At 33.0% G+C, this 21,029-nt stretch overlaps 2 protein-coding genes across 4 annotated transcripts in view; one reads left to right on the top strand and one right to left on the bottom strand.

The window, feature by feature from the left end:
• Positions 1 to 31: 31 nt before the first annotated feature.
• LOC145739562 (uncharacterized) overlaps positions 32 to 21,029 on the top strand; it is a 48,628-nt gene continuing 27,630 nt past the window's right edge. For 2 of the 3 annotated variants that reach the window (XM_081994961.1, XM_081994956.1), the window contains exons 1-9: positions 33 to 178; positions 1,156 to 1,312; positions 1,427 to 1,556; positions 1,616 to 1,761; positions 1,910 to 1,996; positions 2,063 to 2,337; positions 3,375 to 3,592; positions 3,649 to 3,717; positions 3,956 to 4,227. In XM_081994961.1, coding sequence (XP_081851087.1) covers positions 1,162 to 1,312; positions 1,427 to 1,556; positions 1,616 to 1,761; positions 1,910 to 1,996; positions 2,063 to 2,337; positions 3,375 to 3,592; positions 3,649 to 3,717; positions 3,956 to 4,227 — 1,348 coding nt within the window. In that variant the 5' untranslated portion in view covers positions 33 to 178; positions 1,156 to 1,161. Of the gene's footprint in view, positions 179 to 1,155; positions 1,313 to 1,426; positions 1,557 to 1,615; positions 1,762 to 1,909; positions 1,997 to 2,062; positions 2,338 to 3,374; positions 3,593 to 3,648; positions 3,718 to 3,955; positions 4,228 to 21,029 lie in introns of all 3 variants that reach the window. The other variant, XM_081994959.1, reaches the window with a different exon arrangement.
• On the bottom strand, positions 4,309 to 5,644 carry LOC145739629 (pectinesterase-like). The gene is made up of 2 exons (XM_081994966.1): positions 5,247 to 5,644; positions 4,309 to 5,138 (listed from the first exon to the last, which is right to left on the bottom strand). Exons 1-2 carry the CDS (start codon positions 5,599 to 5,601, stop codon positions 4,327 to 4,329), a joined length of 1,167 nt encoding a protein of 388 aa, XP_081851092.1. The 5' UTR covers positions 5,602 to 5,644; the 3' UTR covers positions 4,309 to 4,326.

The following is a 21,029-nucleotide window of genomic DNA, read 5'->3' as shown; positions in this document are numbered from 1 at the left end:
GCCGATAAACAAAAAGTAAATCGCCGTTCTGGATCAGTGCGAATTTGTTTCAATGTGAAGTGTGCGTGTAAGTTATTTGGTGCTCTCTGTATACGGGTGGATATGTGTGGGTTTGTGCTCTAATTTTAACGCAAAGATACGATTATCTAGCTTGGAAATAGTAGATCTAGTGAATTAGGTAAGCACCAACTGGACTTTCCGGGATATATTTCAATTTGCTGCATCAGAAAACTAAGAAATTCTCGGAATGGGATTGCCCAAAATTTTTCAATGAATCATAGTTTTAAATATAGAGTTTAAGATGGTTTGCAGGTGGTTTTCAGTTTCAAACAACATTTTGTAACAGTATACTTCTGAAATATAAATAAAAACTAAATAATCACACTACTTTTAGTATACATGGTGGAAACTTATAATAGTAACCAAATGGGAAAAAGTTCCGCCACTTAGTATAGCTGTTTAGAATGTGTCATAGAATGTGTCTGGAAATCCAAGATATTTAAAGAGATTATCAGATTAATCAGTGCGTTGACTTTTTTGTAAATATGATGCAATTATCCGTTGCCTCTAAAACAAAAAAAAACTACAAAATTCAAAATAACAGAAATGTTTCTGATTTTAATAAACTGGATAGTAAAATATACAAAATACAAAGGTTTAAGATTGAGGAAGAGGCCGAACTAAATTTTAAATATACGGTGATGCTCAAAAAATAGGATAACCATCAATTTTTATACTTCAAACAGTATTGTGTAGTGTATTGTTGCATTTTTAGATAATTCTATTGCTTATAAGAGAGTTTTATTCAATGAATCACATCTAGCAAACAACGTTTTAAAGAAAATAGTTACTAAAAATCGAATATCCACAAATGAAAGTTCGTCAAAGGTTTTTAACTGGAGTAAAGTGACTTGCACATTCCAATCATAGTTTTTTATATAAGATGTTTGATAATGTCAAACTTAATTTAGGCATATTTTGCAAAATCACATAATTTTTTCGTAAACATAAAGTTTTTTGATTGGTCAAAATAGCAGCTTTTAGCTTGCTGCATTTTTTGTATCAATTGCAAACTGGAAATCTCAAATCTTATTAAAGTAGTTTTGGGAACTTTAGATTTTTTAGATGATTTATCTTTTACATCTTTATTTTCAGTTAATAATGACTGGGGTAGAAAACTACCTGAACGAAGTCATATGTCTGCAACTGAAGAAACCCAAAAATTGGAACTGGCAAATTTCCACCTCCAAGTCTTCACCACACATCGCTTTACCCACTATCCAACTCTATAATTCAAAAGGAAAATTATTAGGTAAACTTATGTGGTTTTACTCTACCATATTATCTAGACTTATTGACTTTAACATTTGATTAATATAGGTATTTATGATAATATTCTTAATTTTCAATTACTTAATTTTAACAGTTGAGACTAGAGACCATGACGCAACTAGAGTACAAAAATGGAACTCCTTATCCAAAGACACTGATCGCAATACAAAGCATTTGCAACGTTCCAGAAGCGCCAACTTAGAGGCAAAATTAGCTTCTTGCAGGTAAATTCTCCTAATATTATTTCATAATCTGCGAAAAGCTCAACATCCATTTGAACTAGGTCATCTTCAACGGTCAAAGTCACACCGTCTGTTGTGGATGATCCTGCAAAACATGTACAAAGATGTCGCAGCGATTCGGTGGCTATAAGGTCATATTCGAAAAAACGCAGAAGCCGCACTGCCGAATTGTATAATGATATTCAAGGTAAAGTTATTGGTTTCAAGAAGAGTTAGTTTTGAAGTATAAGCAAACATCGTAGAGAGAGGGTATATACAAGTTCTTCATTTTCCAACTGACTTTTAAAATACATTTTTCCTAACATTAAACTTATTAGTATAGTGTGTTCTTTTAGGTCAGACTACTCGAAACTTATCAAGACTGCAACCCACTGAACCGTACAGTTTGAAAAAATCGAGAAGCGACGTTTTAGACATTAAAGGTATGCGACAAGTTGAATATCAACTGGGAAAATTCCGAAAGCTTTTTAGATTCCAATTACTTACAGTGAAATCCAAGCTGTTGCACGTCCCATCGGACAATAAACAATCCCAGAGGCCTTATCATCGACGATCCAGGAGCGACGACTTATTCCAGAAAACCAAACAGAAATTCGATCTGGAAGAGAGCAGGAAACGAGCTGAGAACGACGGCTATTTGAAGTTTACCTTACCGGAAAGCGGACTTATGGATAGAAAGTCCGGGAAAAGGAAGGAAAGACCGATCGGTTATTTAGCCACAGCCGAAACTGTAATATGCAACATTAAACCTACGAATATTCAGGTAAGAATAAATTTTTGGTTTATCACAAAAATGGTGGAGAAATTAAATATTGATCAACTCGGGGCGGTTTCAGGGAAATTATATTTTTTGATTAAATTACCAGGAGACTGACAAATTGGCCCTTAACAGGAAGTTTCATATTTTATCTGCAAAAATGCTGTAGAATAATCAGATAACATTTTGAATGATAACAGTACATCAATAACGTAAAATGACACAATTTTGTTTGTTAATCTTATATTACTTTTATATTAGAGAAGTTGACATACCTATTTTCAAGATTCGTACTATTTAAAAAAAAAGAATTGATTAAGTGATTGATAACTTGGAAAAGTTATTGTATTTATCAACGATTTTAATAACAAAACTCAATCACACAAGAATGGTGACATTTAAAAAATAAGAGTTCCAAAGTGAATTAATTGTCTTTATTTGATTTTAACAATAATTAGAGAGCTCCTACTATTGGCAACAGCCCATCCTACATGTTTAAATCTTTCTCAACATCCATTTTAAAGAACTTTCATATATTTTCGTGGTTTCTATGTTGAGAATAAGGCACAGTACAAATTACAGCTATTCACTATTCTAGATAATTACGAAGAACTTTGGCCTTATTGACATTTTAATGAATACCATATAAGCTGTGGTTTTTGTATCCACCGAATTTTATTGAACAAAGTTTTCTAAATTTTGTCTTATCCAAGTCAAGGTAAATTATCTGCAGAAGTAGTTTCATACGGTTCTAGGTTACTCACGTCTTTTTAATTTCCTCTTTAAGAGATGTTGTTATATTTGTTCATTTTACAGTACGTTTTCATTTTGAAGTACGTTTTCTATTGTCGCTTTTAAAATGTTCAGTATGATTTTCCTAAGTCTTCAGTAGCGTTGCTCTCTACATCTAAATTTTTGGCAGTTCCAATAAAATTGATTTTAAAAAGCATGACTACTTCTGGTTGAAAATAAGGTTTGATCTCTACCCTTTGCAAACGCAGAAAGTCACTGACAACAGTGCAATAGTTTCTTAACTGTTTCAGATAACGGAAGTGGTAAAACCCAGAAGATACGTCCTTAGACAGAGCAGAGCCGGCATTTTAGTTCTCAGTGAAGAAAGTTTGAGCGCTAGCCACCGGAAACGATGCCATGGTGACTTGGGAGACTGCTGTAAAGACGAAAACGACATTCTAGTTGATGAAGATCATTTGGATTCCATAAATAACCTCCGTTTTCTCAGGAAGAAAGACAGTTTTTCCAGGTTAAGTTAGTTTACACATTTAAAAATGGTGGTAGTAGAACTAAAGTAATTTATAGGAAACCTTGTCGCAGTCAATCGTATAGAGAAGTTGCCCATAGTTACAAAGACAAGGAGGGGAGAGTGAGGTAAGTGTATAGGCTTGAAAACTTGAAGGAAAAAACCGTAATAAAACCACAAAACGTCAGACTAACTTCATTTAAACTCTATCCAACTCATGAATCGAACATGAGCCCTAGAGGAAACGTATAAAACTGCAAAAGAGTCGCTTTTGTTCCCGCACGTCCCGCTCGTAAAAAAGTCGAGTTTTCCACAACGTTCCCGCTGTTTAAATTTTATTTCTATGTTTAGTTTTGGGGTTTTCAGTTTTCCAATACGCGAGGGCAACAATCGGCTTGACAATCAACTTTTCTACTCGAAAAGCGATGTGTTTCCTTTCGGTAGGCTCTTGGGTGGTGCCGAGCAAAAATATCGAAGTAGCATGGACGAGAATTGCAACTATGTAGTAAACGAACCATTGACCACACCTGATAGTGATCATGCAAAAGTTATTGGGGAGGAAAAGAGGAAAGCTTCTGGAAGTCGACGAAGATGCGATTATAGGTGGACATTGCCAAGTTCGACGGAATCAGAAAACGGTAAGTCAAGAATTTTGATTGGTCCAAGAACAAGATTATTAATTTTAATATTAATTTTCATTTGGGTGAATACACTACTCATTTTGAAAGAAAAAATATTTAATCAGTAATATCAACATTGTTGTACTCCCAACATCTATTATAGTTGTTATCGTTCAGATCTCTGTCTAAATCTGTGTTACCAGAAAACTTGCGATTACTAGTTGCCGCTGATCCCCAAGGCGCAGTTTTGTTATAAACGCCCCCAATCCAACTGTCTCTAATCAAAATCTCCCCATTAGGAGACTCGTCTGGCACGTAAACGCCAGTAGTATCCCAAACTCGTCCTAGTCTCACACCACTTTGACCAGCTCCACCTTCAAACCTCCCAGCCACGACCAAAAACCCATACTTTTCAAGGGCGGCAGTTTTAGGGGCAAAAACTACCCCACCGCTTCTCCGATCATCCACTGTCATAAAAGTACAATTACGAAAAACCGCCACACCATCACCGAAAATATAGTCAGTATCGCCTTCAATGTAGGAATTGTTGACCAAAGTTTTTCCTGAAACTACGTAGAACGTGTCTTGATGTCCTAGCAATTTAACAGATTCTAGTATAGTATCACTGTCTGCACGTAAAGCTACGGCTTGGGCGTTTTCTAAAACCATAGCAGAATTTTGGATGGTAAGGTTGACGATTTGGGTGTCTCTGTTCTTATTCCATACCACTGCAGTGCATCTAGTGCCTATTGGCTTGGTTTCATCTTTCTTAACGCACATAGTGTACATGAAGTAGGCTGGGTCACCTTCTTGGTATCGAGTACCATTTGGGTTTACTTTATCGATCCAGGTAGCTGTTGTCATTCCAGCTGATTGGTTTAGGGTGATTTTGCTTTCGGTGGTACCATACAAGGTTAGAGGAACTGAAGCTGTAATTAGTAATGTAATTAGTTCAGTTATGTGTGATGAAATGGTCATGTCTATTAAAGATTTCTTCTCTTAAATTTCTTGAATTTAAAAAAAAATAACTAGCATACCTGCAGGTATATACACTGTTTCTTCATAAACACCATCTTCAATAAAAATATACTGACGATCAGTTTCGTTTACATGCTCATTAAGAGCAGCGTTTACAGCGTCTTGGATGCTTTGAAATTTGCCTCCATTACCAACTGAATAGTGTGGTGTTTCGGGTATTTTTACTTCCTCAGGGGTCCAATCGCTCAAGTATTTTTCTTCGGTCAGTTGTTCGGCTTCTGATTCGGACAGTATTGGTCTTAGGGAGGTTCCTGGGTATTGACTGCTGGTTTGAGAAGCACCAAGTTGTATACAAGTAATCGTTACAACTAGGAGTTGATATGTGGACATTTTGTATCGGTTTGACAGACACATCCAAGACAAACTAAAATGTGTGTTGACTGTTGGAAGTTTTTGCTAAATATCTTATCAGATTAGTTGTGCGCTTGAAATTGGTATGCGGTTGATAATAACAAAAGTTTTAGAGTACGTTAGACAATAAATAATGTAATTTGTTTGCCAGGTGTAAGTTCATATCCATTAACTATAATGAAAATTATATGAAGTAGTGGATCAGTCTTCTCTTGGAAATCAACAAAGTATGTTTGTTTCTTTGTCGAAATCATTGTTTGTCATGGTTGTTTATTCTTACTGTTGTTTTCTTTTGAACCATTTTGAAACTTTCATACCTGTCCAAGTAAAACATACTTTCTTCATAGAAATGATCAGATTCTATACTGGCTTTATCCTTCTTTTCGAGAGTGTAGAGCAAATTTTACTTCACGGTGACGTAATTTGACAGACATCTTCGTCACATCAAATTTGCTCTGCACCTTCGATGAAAGTTCAACTGGAATGCGGCCATAGTAAACCCCACAGCTCCGCTCCTGATAAACCGATTATAACAAAACTTCGTATATTAATAAGTAAAGTAATTCTGAAGAGAATTCTCTGAGCCATAGGGCTTCAAACACGAAATATATGTTACAGAATTTGTATATTGTTTTTGCAAATATTTGATTTGGTTTATTCCGGGATTGTACATTGTATTGATACAGTTTAGTCTAATAAGACCTCTCCCTTAAAATAAGTATTTATCTCTACATAATTGCAATAATAACCTTTTATGGCTAATTCAACTTAAGTGTATTAACCTTGAGGTAAAACAAAAACAATTTTAGCATTAATAGAATCGAAACGGCTTGATAGCGAGCCAGACCTTGCATCTATCGATTTCTTTTCCGTTCTACATTGCAAACCCTGAGCACTCTATTCAGCGGCCTTTTTCGTATGCTGATAATTAACTTAACCAGAACCTAAAATAAAACGTCGACCTTTTGTAAAAGGGCCAAATTGACCAAACCAGGCTGACGAGCTCCCACTATTAAATATCCAAAACCTAGTCCTGTGCATTACGTAGGGTCCTGCGACGACTCAGTGCAAAAGGGCAGCCTAGCACGTTGCCAAATTTTACAATAACTTTAGAAATATCAGTCCTGTTGGGGCACATTTCCGGGAGGTTATAGTTTTAGATTGGGGAAGGAAGGATAATGGGAGGGTAGATGTGGCAACGGTGAGCTTGAAAGGACCTCGCCTCCTTCGTCCTGCTGCGTTGCCGTTTCAACGCAGTAGAGTTTGATGTGTATTGGATTAGAAAAGGTCGGCGCTGTCCGCGCTTTGGACTGTCCGAAAAACGCGTGGCGTCCACGCAAAAAAAACTTTCTCAGGACATTATGCGGTACCGTGCTGCCTTTTAGGTGGTTATTTTATGTTTGTAGCCGCGTTTTTGAATTTTTAGTTTGTTTTTTGTGTATTAGTGACCGTTTTACCATTTTGGTTTTAAAGTGTATTCTGTTCTAGTCCAGGAAGTGGTACAATTATTTTTAAAGGTATGTTTCCACAATGAATGAATTTTTAATGCAACTAAGGGTTATAAGTAGAATGTAACTCGTTTTGGTCATTTTCTGTTTTACTTCCGTTCTTCAGTTATTTTTGGTGCAAAAGATAACATTGGAACTCCAGTCTGAAAAATTGGAACAGTTTTTTCAGATAAAAACGATTGTCAGATATCTACAGTGCAGTAGTGGTCATAAAATGGGCGTTTTAGAATATAATTTATATTAACCAAGGGAATTTAAATGCGTGACATAGAATAACAACCTTTCCACTGGATATTTTTCCAATGCAATTTTGTAATGGCAAAAATATAATCGAACTTTTTTTTTGGATTATTTTTTAACATGTTTTAATTACAGTTTTAAATCCTGGTCATCAATCAGCATAAAATTTTAGTCTATCAATGTAAGCAACCTAGTTTATATTTGGTCATTGTGATGGGCACGTCATATTATATCAATCTCATCTTTGAAGTGGGAAGGAAACTGACCTGACCCGAAAATGTCACTCTAAACCATTTTATGCTTCACTGTATAAAATATAACTAATTTAAGTCTTTTCCTATTAAGAACTTATTAGCACAAACTATTTTCTCCAAAAACAGCATTGTTGCGTTTCTTTTTTAGAAGTGCGTGTTGAAACTTCAACGTTTACTTCACTCAGCTTGCGTGACTATTTCAAGCTTTATTTTTGGTGATATATTCAATAAGCTTGTTGAAAACAGTATAATTTTATTGTTTAGCTTGACCGAATATTGATTAGACCACTTATTAAGATTAGATAGACAAAATAATAATTAATTCATCTTATCTGTAGATCATCTTTGTACTTAGAACATTATTCACTTTAGACCACAAATTTGGATGTAGTCTTGCAATTTTTCTCTAATATTTAGCTAAATCTGCACTAAAACATAGAAAAATCAACAGAACAGGTAAAACAGAAGTTGGTAATGTGTTGTGATTTAGGTACATTTTTAAGTCAACATGCTAGTTTGCCATATACAGGGTGGTCCAGTTTTAAATGTCAATAATTCACCAATTGATAGCTCATCAAAAAATAAATTGACATGCATTATGCCAATTTCCTGAAGAACGCTTCCTAAGGAAGACACAGACCTCCAGAGTTGCTACAACTGTCAGACCGTTTGACCAATTTTGATCAAATTTGGAACGAGCAATTATGAAATGAGTACTCGTTATGTGATGTGAATGACATTCTTCAAAATTGTTTAGAAGGATAGTCTTTATTTTCTACGCTCACTGGATATTGTTCAAAATTGACAAAAATGTCTACGGGTTATTGTATTTTTTACTTTAAAATGGTTCAAAAGGATTCAAATCTGGTCATCTCTGAGGTTTTCAAGTTAATTTTTGACACTGGAAATAGTCAAAATACCGGATTGTTGGACTAATGTTTACTGGCGTTCAATTTTTTAGACTATAGGTAGTGTAAAACTGGTCATTCAATTCAAACTTTTTTTTATTCAATTACACACTGGTAACAGTCCGAATTTCCGAACTAATTTAATTCTAATAATTAGTGTTCAAGACTAATATCGGAACATTTAATGCCACAATTGTTTAATTTTATCAATGAAAAGTCTGAAACTTAACTTTTACTATAAAAAATAGTTTAAAATTCGATTTTTCAGTCTTAAAGCACAGTGAAGCGCCTAGAAGTCAATTTAACACTAGCAAAGCGTAAAATGGCATGTTTAAGCCTATGGAAAATGTAAAAATAGTTTTTTAAATCTGTTATGTCAAAAACTTGGTGAAGATAACCCTAAAACTCGATTTTCCAAGATGAAAGCAGTTTTAAAGCCCTAAAAATAGTCCAGAGTTATAAGAAAATGAAAAGCAAAGTAAAAAAACTTGAAAAGTTAGTCTTCAAGTCAATTTTCATGAATCTAATGTCAATATCCTGTATTTAAGACTAAAATATTGAAATGTATTTTCAAATTATGAAAATTTACTTCAAATGCAAATTTTAAGCTTTTAATGTCACTTTTCATTGGTTCAGAGTCACTTTTTGGTGTCCAAGTCAATTTTCAAGGTTGAAATGTGTGAATTTGCAGTCAAAAATTCTAGATAAAGTAGTTTTTCATGGCTACAATTCAATTTTCACTACTAAAGTTTTTCAACTTATCTGAAAACTATAACGACTGACTACAAAGACAGTTTTTAAGCCTTTCAAGTCAATTTTCACAGTTTCCAAGTCAATTGTCAAAGCTAAAGTCTTTCAATTTGTCTGAAAACCGTGAAAACTGCATACAAAGACAATTTTTAAGCCTCTCAAGTCAATTTTCATCGTTTCAAAGTAAATTTACTGGTTAATAAGTACATTTTCAAAACTAAAGTCTTTTAATTTGTCTGGAAACTATGAAAATTGGCTACAAAGACATTTTTTAAGCTTCTTAGGTCAATTTTCACCGTTCAGTTTTCAAGACAATTCTTAAGTTGGGTTGGGCTGGTTTTGGGTCTTTGAACGTAATAACTCAATTATCTCGTAAACAAAGTTTCAAATCAGAATTTTATAAAATATACTTATTTTGTTAAATTGAACAAGAAAAGTAAAAAAAATTGAAATTTTTGAAAAATATCCAGTGACGTAGAGAATAAGGTAGAAAAATTAACAGACAGAGACAGTTTCGACAAACGTCATTAAATCACCTAATGAGTATTAATTTCATATGTATTTGTTCCAAATTTGATTAAAATTGCTCCAGTGGTCTGACAGTTATAACAAGAAACCGATTTTTTAAACTGAACTTTTATGGACTGTATGTACCTTGAGAAGTATTTTTCATGAAAATGACATAATGTATGTTAACTTATTTTTTGATGGGCTATCGAATGGTGAATTATTGACATTTAAAACTGGACCACCCTGTATAAAATTCGAATTTTATTCTCCAATTTTCAAATTTTCGATATTACAAGTATACAAGTATTAACATAAAATTGATTGCAAAAAATGGCAGTTAAATATCAATTTTTTTTTCGAATATCACAAAAACTAAATTCTTTGCTAAGTCAAGACCTTAACAACTAACAAAATATTTGCGATTTAGTTTATTTGTAACTATACACACTTGTTTTCTTAGTATTTCTGGTTGGTTGCTAACATGTCTTCAAATACTAGGTAAAATATCTTGACGAGAATTTATAATAAAACAGTAAAAAGTGTACATAAGGTGTAAATTGGTACTGTGGTGAAAGCCAGAGAATCTGCATGTTGTAAGTAATGTAAATTGAGTGTTTTCCAACAGCTAAAAAATAGTACCACCTCGATTTTGGTAGCAGACTAAGATTATGATGTTGAAGAACTATTAGTATTATTCAATATTACGAATAAAGTCAAAGTAACTACAAAAAATATCTAGATTAGTAAGCCTTGTTAACCAAAATCAACTAAGCTGAAAAACTTTGTAGAGTAAGTCTTGAAACGTAGATAATGAAAATCTCTTTGTAAGTTTGAGCTCAATTTATCCGCTCTAACCAAACTCGAGATATTTTGTGCTCATAATGAGCAATTTGAAGGCGGATTAAATTTTGTTCGTTCGTTTTAAATTGGCTAAGGCCTTTTTTCCACGTGGTTGTATTTCTTAAAGTCGAGTTAATTACCAATTTATTCAGAAGACTAAAAAATTATAGAAATATGTTTCTATCGTTTTTTTACAATTAGGCACTAAATTTATTCATGATTTAATATGTATCAGAAAGTAAATTGTCAATCGCTTTATTTTTTTGAATTCCAATTAATAAATCTAAAGCAATTTTTTTTTTACTAAACTTAAGTTAAAACCTCATTAAGTCTAATTATTGGTAGCCCTGATTTTTTTTGGAAAAATTTTTACTTTGCATATTTTTATTGTTTTTAAAACAAAATAACACAAACCATTACATAAATTCTGATTTTGGTACATTACACCACTTGAGTGTGTTTTACATTATAATTAACTATATTTTACACTCCATACGCACGTTACTTACATAAATTTAATGATATAACCCATTTAACTTAATTTAACAATTATCAGTGATTAGATTTTTTGTTGTTCTGCGTTATGTAGCCACAACGAGCGAATCCTTAATGCACGTGTAATTAATCTGAATTACGTCAACTCAGACTGTAGGTTTTCCTAATGACCTGACGTAGCCACAACAAAATAAATTAATCCTTTAATCCTGGACAATAGTCACATTACTTTGATTGCATCCAAACAAAGTGACAGAGAAAAAGGCTATTCTTTCTAGTTTTTACACAGGAAAACATGTTTTTTAAGGTTACATCATTTTATAAGTAAACCATAAACTGCTCAAATGATATTGATACAGTTTATGTCAATGATATTTCGTGTTAAATCGATGATTTTCAGTAAACGATAGCAATAAGATTTAAATCTAAAAGCTCGAATATGCACTATATTGATTTCCTTCCTCAGCTATTAAAATCTGTATGTCTTCCTTTAACAACCCTATAATATATCTCTTTCATTTCAGTTATTATTGCTCCATTTTGTTAAAAAAAACTGTTTTGTAGCTGAGATGTTTACTTTTGCTCCATTAGGTTGAATTATGTTTTCTTAACAGGGAAGGTTCGTGAAAAATTTGAGTATTGACCTAGAATTAGGGTATGTAGAATAAATTTTGTTTGTTTTTTTGTGGAATGTTTTCCTACTTATTTGCAAGTTAATATTTCCTATTTCTTTAATTCTTTTTTAATTCAAGATAAGTTCAGACACTGAACAACATAAATAAGCAAAGGGATCGACCCTTGTCAGTATAGTATGGAAATTCACAATTCACTCAAGCAAAATTACACTTTTTTGAGTCTAAATTTCAACAACCCTGCCTAAAGCAGGATCAACCTATCAGGACCCGAAGCAATATAAAATATCTTTTTAGTGATTTAAGATATCAATTACCTACTCAACTGCCGCAATCCCATCAACTAAGCAAAACCCCCCCTTTGGGCTAAATCCAATCCACGTCAGATCCAATGATACAACTTGGAGTTCAGGGATAAAATAGGTCATCCCAATTTAACGCCACATTTTTTGTCTGTATGCAGTTGCTCAGTGTAATGCAAGAATTTAATTTCGCAACTGCTGCAGGAATCTCCGAAAAAGAATGGAAACAGTACGAAAGGCTGTGATATTAAAAAAATGTAATACAGTGAAAGGTTACTGAGTGCATGAGTAGGTATTGTTTACAGCGTGCATCGTGCATTTTATTGTTGCATTGTTGGTATTGTTTTACGGATTAACTTTCCGTTTGATTAAATTCATAAAGTTGGGTACACACCTAACAGAATTTCTGCAATTGCTAACACTTTGTTGGCGATTTCCCAATCATATTACCGTCGGGTCCCATTTCATTTCCCTCGTCTCAATTTGATAAAGCCCCCAAAACCAAAAAAAAAATAAAATAACATTCTCGGTAACGAATTCCGGGCCGTCGTCGCTCTAAAAATCTTTTATTTACAATAAAACACGATAACTATCCATTCGAATACAACCGTCTTTGAAAGGAAAATTTCCAGAATAAATAGTCCTTCCGGAAGATTGTCTTTTGAAATAGAGATCCGCCCCTCGGGGGGCAAACAATCGTTCCTTATGCACAAACGGACGGGTTTTCTTCGAGGCGATGCGGCATTTTTGAGCGAAAGGACTTTGAATGTTTAACGAATTTTCAACGCCTTTTCGCCCATTTGCACTTGCAGGCACAATGAAGCTTAATGTAGTTCGAAAATCACACGAAAGCCATTTGTTTAAATGCGAAAGCTTCGATTTCAAGCTGTTAAGTTTGAATGAACAATCAGTTTTTGAGAGTAAAATAACTCCTGATTGAACACCAAATTAATCGAATTTAGACCAAATGAAGAAGAATGGTGATTGTTAATGCTTAAATGTTGAAAGTTTAAAAGTGTTATTGTGGTAAAAATAAATGTTTTTGAACTGATACAGTTCTGTCAGTTCACAGTTCTGTTTGACTTTTACCCTAATTTCGTTTTATTGATTTGGAGACCTCGAGGTAGAACTTGGTTGCTGGAGAGTAACGAGTAAAATGTAACCAAATTTTTGATACAAATTTTAGTGATAGTTTTATGAAGGTATAATGCTCGTTTCTCACTTCTTAAACAAGCTAAGCCAAAGCTTATGTATCAAAGCTTAAAGCGTGTGCCTTCAGATCCTAATTCATTAACCTTCCTTAATTGCCAAAAATTCATCAATGATCGTTTTTGCCGTGCTTTCTTCAGTAGTTCTCAGTAATTTTCAAGGTGCCTATCTATTTACCTATGTTATACTAATGTCTTTAATGTTTATAAAGGGAATAACCATGGGATTTTTAAACCATCATGACTTAGATGTATTCGTTTATATGATTGATCACAGAATTTCTGGCCAACTAAGAATAGGAGGTACTGTACTTGGAGGCTATATCCACATATAGACGATTGGCGGCAAAAAAAATTAACAACCAAAAAGAAAAAATGAATCACATCTAAAATATTTTTATGATTCCTAGTTTGGCAATCTTTCTGAATGATACTATTTTTTGATTCTGCTTTGTCTCGTTTTTCTGAAAAGTTTCTCGCTATATTTTGCAGTTTTCGAGATATTTACTATTAAACATTGAACTTTCAAATATTTCGTAGGCTGTAGCAGACAAACGGTTAATGTTAAGACAAAACGGTTTGCATCTTACTTTTCTGAGATTTCTGATATTTCGAGCGAAACTTTTTAGAAAAAAAATTGTCTAAATTAAGTAACAGTCAAACAATTATTGTCACCTTTCATTATTTTCATAAATAATTAAAAAAAATGTGTTTTAATTACATATTTCAACAGCTGTACTTGTAGGTTTCTGAACAACTTTGGTGGAAATATTTAAAACGTTTTGGCCCAAAAATAGCTTCTTTGTTCTCCTACTTACCCTTAAAAAGGTTTGCTTATACAAGTGGAAGTTTTTTTTTTTCTATTGGGCTTGAGGCTAAACTTTGTAACGTAAAATTGCGACAGATTGCTTTGCCTTTGATGTTTGGAAGTAGGCAAGTCAATTTTGATATTCCGTTATTCTTGAAAAAGAAACAACATGCATATTTGTTTTTTAAATCGCTGGATTCCTGCTGTTTAGATTAAATTTGTTTGAATAAGAATATATTCTGTATTATTGCATATTTCAATTAAAAAAAAATAATAATACAAACAGTTATTCACAGAGGGACTTGGTAGAAAAAAATTAAATAAGATAAACATATTAAATAGTTTTGCAATTGAGCCATATTTTCAAAAATGAGGATACTTCTTTATTTTTAAGTTTTTTGATATATCTTCTATTGTAGTTTTGGATTATACAGGATTTTTTTATTTTGACTTTTAGTAGACACCCTGCAGTTTAATTTAATTTTTCTGTTTCAATACTTATAACATCTGCTGGATTTATTTATTATGAACTATTGGTAATTATTTTACAGGATTTCAAAGCAAATTTTATTATAAGCGTCTATCATTTATAACCAAAATTACGACTAAAATAATCAGTATGGTAATTAATCAGCTTGGGCCGATTTTGGTATCGGCAGAATTTAGGTTACTATGTTTTTATTATTAATTGCTTTACACTTTAATGGTTTTACGTACAAAATTATGTCGGTTAGTGGTTTCGCTAACAAACTTTCCTGCACATGTAAAACATTGTTTTGATAACAGGAAAAGTGTTAACTACGTTACTCGGTTTGATTTTTTTGTTGAAATTGAACCATATTTTTATTTTTTTAAAAAAAAACATTAAATAAATAACAGTAAATCAGTTATTTTAACATTAAAAACTGTTTCTTATCTACATTTCATAAAATTTTGTATAAAATGGCATTTTTAATAAAATTAAGGTTTATACTTGGCTGGATGATATTAAAAGTCCGGTTTAGCTATAAAAGTCGTGCAAACATTTTCAAATAAAAAACAAGAAAAAGCTCCCCATCAAAACACGGTTTTTCGGGTCAAATATACGAGCCTTGTTGCACGATCAAATAAGCCACAAGAACCCTATAATATCGACTTTTCGCCCTCAGTAACCGTCAAAAGCCCAGGCCAAATTTTTCCAATAAGAAACTTTCCACTTATATTGCTTACGTGTTTCCGTTCCTCAAAGGGAGGAAATAAGAGTTTTAATTTTTGTTTTGAAAGAAAAAGGCCCCCACGACGATCTTATTGCTGCCGTCCCCGGGTTGCTGCCGCCGCCGCCGTTTGGCGGTAAATTCTTCGGCCGACCCCTGACGCCATCACGCCGCGGGGCTTTATCGACAAAATAAACGGCGCGTGACGTCACTACTACTAACCCAAAAACCAAAAATTAACGGCCAAAGATGACGACGTAAACGCCAGTCTGTTTGAGTTTCTTGTATGTTTACATTAGAAAACAGCACATTCTAATTAGTAATCTGGGTAAATTTCATACAAAATATACCTTGCTAATACAAAATTATGACAAAAATGTAAAAAACAAACTATTTCGAAAAGATGTGTAGATTGGACCCAATGGCTGGTGGACCATCAGATCGAACACGAAATCAATATACTAGTAGAAAATGGAATACATCAAATAGAATGAATCTGAATCAACACCAACTTTTCCAATTTTCTAGTCAGGGGCACAACTAATCCAGTTCAAAAAGTGCTGATGAATTTAGGCAGGTGAAAGAGTTAATAAATGAAGATTATATAGAAGAGAACCAAGTTGAGGACACTATGATATGATGACTATAAAGTTTTTTTTTTGTCTCTGAACAAACATGGCAACTCAAAATTCGTACCAAGGACGTAAACAATCGTTTGGACAGTGCAAGTGAACTAAATGCAAAGTGGATGTCTGGAAACTTCTGGTCCAATCTGAGACAAGAATGCGACAAATCATCAGCAAAGTGCATCCTCAGTTCTACAGAATCGTGTAACGAATCGAAATAACTAAAAAAAGCTCAACAAAATAATAAAATATTGTCATGATTATTATCATCCTGAAGATGAGATTTACTCAAATCTTCCTCACCTCCTAGTTGCATGATAATATCATCATAACTGGCATCAGATTCACCCTGACCATTCATTCTAATATTCTAGTAAATAAAGAAAATTTAAATAAATAAGCTTGAATAAAAATTCTATTATAGGGATGCCAAGTTATTTTTAAGGTAAATAACTAAAAATATCTAACTTACTTTCTACCTAAAAATTCTCCTTCTAAATATATCATTGAAGCTACAAATATCTTTAATACAAAAAATTACAAACTACTTACAACTAATACTCTTCGTCAAAGACTCCAAATTGTCCAAAATAAACCGTCAGTTGACCAATCTTCTTCTTTTCCGTTGAGGTGGATTTTTAACTGCAAAGGCTGTATCTCGGTAACAGCCGGGAGGCCTCCTCGGTTATCGATTTAACCACTTCTGGAATAGGTCCTCTATCACAATCTGCTCCATGTCATAACGTGGACTAGACGGTAGCACTGATGGTAGCACTGGTAGCACTCGATATTACACTCAGTAACTTCCGTTCCAGAAGGAAACAGCTTTCTAAGATCCCCTGATCTTCAATAGTCTGATTTTTGTCTGATTTGTCTGAACTTTCCAGCTCTCATTAAAAGTCTCTCATGACAATCAACAACCAAAAACAAAAAAACCCTTTTTCCCCACCTTCCACCTCCACGTACCACCTTTTTCACCTCCTTTGAAGTTCATCAAGTAATACTGTTAATTTTCTTAATAACTACATACAATCCTACTAAAACTAACTATAATGGTAAACACTTGACATCCCTACAAAAATGTACCTTTTCTATAAATTAAATAAATAAATTTTCTTTATTTTCTTGAAAAAAAAATCCTTATTTTCAAGACAATATACATTAAATTAACCAGTGGACGTCATATTGGATTTCGTTATTTTTAGTCTCATCGAAACCAATAATGATGTGAAACTTTCCGGAAACTTATTAATGTTCAAAGTTCCATATTAAAGACTAATAATTTCCTCTGAAGTGTCTCTGAAGTCAGCGTAGTCACTGAAACCGATTTTATCGAGAAAGCCAATTATTTGCCTTTTGAACTCTTAAGTTTTCTTTACCTTTTCCGCTTAAATCGCTCGATTGATTAATGTCTAATCGATGAAGATTATAGACTTTGATGTTTCAAGTTTCCATTAAACTTTGGTTGTCAAGCACTCTCTTCCTAATTTAGATGATGGTTTTAGACTGTTTTCGTAAATTCTTTGACTTAGTTTTGAGTTTTCGTCCGAATCACATTATCAAATTCTGCAATTTATCAATATTCAGATTTATTTCTTAACTGTTTCGTCATTTTTTCTTAACTCATTAGTCATTCCACCTTCAAATTTTTACAAAAATTACAGTTTGAAAACAAATCCGAAATTGTTTCAAAACTCGATTAATAATTTTAGGTCCCTAAAGTTTCCCTAAAGTTTAGAAATTAATTTTTGTTCTACCGACACTTTTTCCCTTCAATCCCTCCTTATTTCACTTAAATCTCAGTTATTCTAGATTAAAACGTACAGCCAATACTCTGCATGATATTCATAATAAAATACTTTATTTTAGCTGTTTTAAAGAAGATAAGTTGTTGGCTGTGCTACATGATCATTATTTTGCGTACCGTATACGTATTCAGGTTGTTAATAAACCATTAGAGAATTCGCGTCACAAGCAGAGGAAAAACTTTATGCAACCCAGGTCTTTTAATTAAAATTTACTATTCAGAGAAGTCACTATCGTAAAATAAACTAGACACTTCTTATCTAAAATTCAACAACAAAAACAATAAGTTTCATAGAATAATTAGAAAACAGCTAGCTTTTGAAATCTAATTTAAAAAATCAGAATTCTTTTTAAAAAGCATATCTTGATGTCATCTGGAGACGTTTTGAGTTTACATGGCCAAAACTAAAACAAGTTGGTGCATTCTACTACTTTCATTAAACATCTATGATTGCTTTAAATACAGGGTCGAAAGACATTGATTAAAAGTATAAATAGGAGAGTTTTGAAAATTTGGCAGGGTACTGATGTGGGCATGCCCAATCTAACTAAAATATTTTCAAGATGGTTGCACTTCCGTTTATACCGGAAGTCTATCACAACTTTCTTATTTTAAATAGAACACCCTATATATTATTACATATTTGGATTCCTCACAAAATTCTGACCTGATCTCTATCCGTTTTCGAAATATTTGATGTTTTTCAAAAAAGTGACGTTGCAACGCCCAACATATTTTTGTACTCTGTCAAAACCGTATTTCATTTTGCAATGAAACTTTGAGTTATTGTAAATAAAGGATCGTTTTATTAAACTGAGGGTGTGTAATGACCCATTTGTATACAGGGTCGTCAAAAAAAAATCATAAACTTGCCACTAAAAAAAATGAAAAATTTCAAGTTTTTTAAATAGAAACCCACATTTTTTATGACGGAATCATTTTGAGCATTAAAAATTACTATACGTTTCAATTTACTTGCCTATACCTAAATCCAACCCATTTAGATTTGGAATGGATGTTACGTCGTTTGGTAGTTGGTCACAAGGTCTTAAAGAAACTTTCTGATGAAATGGTCATGTGATCAACCAATAAATAGAGAAAGCATGGAGGATAATTTTTATGGATAATTTTAAAATTTTGTACGCATATCTGCATTATTTTTGTCCGGGAATGGTACAACACAAATGCAGTTTTGCATTTAGTAACCTGATGTATATTTACTATATTATGCTGACAAACCACATCAACTTCGCAAAATGAAAAATTACGGAAATCGACAAGTCAATAATACAGATTGATGGCTATATTATAGCCAATCCCCATTGCTATCACAGCCCCGATATACAACAATCTGTTTTAATCAAAAAAGAAGCGATCCATTACGCGTCAAAAAATAAACTATACCAGATATTAACCAGAGCTAATGATGTTTATTAGGTATGAGGGGTTGCTCATCTGTCCTATTAACCCAACTTAAAATTTTAATTTCAACGTGTATTATAGGTGTACGGTTATTTTTTTCTGTTCTCGGATATCCATCATTATAATGGACAGGACATCGTTAATGTCCGTTGTCGAGATTTATTGTTTTGCTCTGGTCTATTGTGGCATTTTTTGCTGTTGGAGCAAGATGCGTCGCCACTTAACGACTCAATTTGATGGGCAATAGTCAAAGGAATGTGGTAAATTCTGAATTGAAATTCACACGTCGTGATAGCATTTTAAAATGCCTTTATGGCGCTCCTCGTTGTATGTATAAAGAGATTTGCAGAGCGCGCCTGGAACGATCGATTTAATAAAGGCGTATCTAATGCTTTGAACTACTTACATCAACACGTCACGCCAAGTGCAAAATTGTGGGAAAACGCGAAGATTTTAGGAAGAGAACATTCAATTGTCGATTTCGCACCTTATTAGAATACTAATACACAACTGGACTATAATTACTCCACTGTGCTTAACAAGACCAACTAGACAATCCCGTTACCTCTTTCCCGCATCCACCCTGTTGGAGCACTTCCAATAGAATTTTTTTTTTTTTTTATCTATAATTGTAAATATTGATTAGAAATAAGATTGTAAATAACTAAAAATCTGTAAACATAGGCAGAAAGACCACGTGTGGTCGATAGCCTTTTTTTCGTATGAAAAAATAAAGATTGTGTATCTATCTATCTAGAATACTAAGCTCGTTTTCGAAGAGGTTTTGTTTGGTTCGCACCAATTCAGTGGCTGGATTTACATACAATTATTTTCGCTTTATACTGGGGTTTTCTATGTACCATTAATAATGGAATATTTTGATAAAGTGAAAGGATAAAACTTCTCGACCAGTCGTAAATCATTAAGAAAGTGGTAATTTTTCTTAAATCTTAATTATGCATCTTCTTTTTCTTATAAGAAAAGGGAGGCCGGGGATAATTGTTTGAATGGAAAAGGAGTTTTTTGAATTCTTCAGTACTTTACAACTTACAGTTTTAAAAAACAAATTCTTCTGTTTATTTAGTCAAATCGTCCAAAAAAAGTTTGATCTGATTTAATTTAAATATCAATATTTTTCACAACCAAGCAGCCTTTTGCAATTTGAATAACTTTTATTAAAAATATTTACTAAAAAATGATGATAAAACAAAAATCTGAATATGCCAATAAAATATTAGATAGGACAGGGAGGGTATTAGCAAATGACATTTCAGTCATTTAATACAAGTTAGTAATATGTGGTATACTATTAAAGCTTCGTAAACTCCAACCCAAGGCAAATGATGGTTGCGTCATTAATTAACGTCTCCGAATATTCTATATTGCCAACTTTAAAAGACAGAACGAAATTTAAGTTAGGCTGCTGAATTTAAATTATTCAATACAGAATTGGAATGCAAAAAAGATTTCTTCGTCATTTTTCTCTGTCGACTAAATTTAAAATGAGTACCTGCTAGTGTTTATAATGTATTTCTCGGCACCATTGATTAACGAATGTCAAATCAAAAAAATTGATAACAAAATCTATATAATGTAACCGACAAAAGAAAACTTAGATGATGACGTAACTGCTATTTGCCTTGGTTTATAATATATCCTTTTTCATCGAGATTAAAACAAAACAAATTTAGTTTCTAATAGGCTCAAAGCTTGGGAGCTTTCGTCTTTCCACTTTTTTTCTGTTATTTTTTGAACGTCTACGGGTCCAATTTGGTCTCTGCTGTCACTTTATATAAATACGGTCTTCGTTAACTAAAGGGCTGAAACGTGTCTGGAAGATGAACATAACGCAAGGTTTGATCCCCCAGAGAACGCCAATTTGTTAAATAAAAAAAACTGGAAAAATCTGTATTTTCACAGCATTTTTT

Source organism: Ips typographus, linkage group LG1, assembly GCF_016097725.1.
Source record: "Ips typographus isolate SLU linkage group LG1, UJ_Ityp_2.0, whole genome shotgun sequence".
In the NCBI taxonomy this organism is placed as follows: Eukaryota; Metazoa; Arthropoda; class Insecta; order Coleoptera; family Curculionidae; genus Ips; species Ips typographus.
This window is presented reverse-complemented; position numbering and strand designations above follow the sequence as displayed.

Coding starts and splice junctions, on each gene's coding strand:
- LOC145739629 (XM_081994966.1), bottom strand. CDS start 5,601: ATGTGTCTGTCAAACCGATACAAAATGTCCACATATCAACTCCTAGTT. Junction 5,139..5,246: donor AACAGTGTATATACCTGCAG/GTATGCTAGTTA, acceptor TACTAATTACAG/CTTCAGTTCCTCTAACCTTG.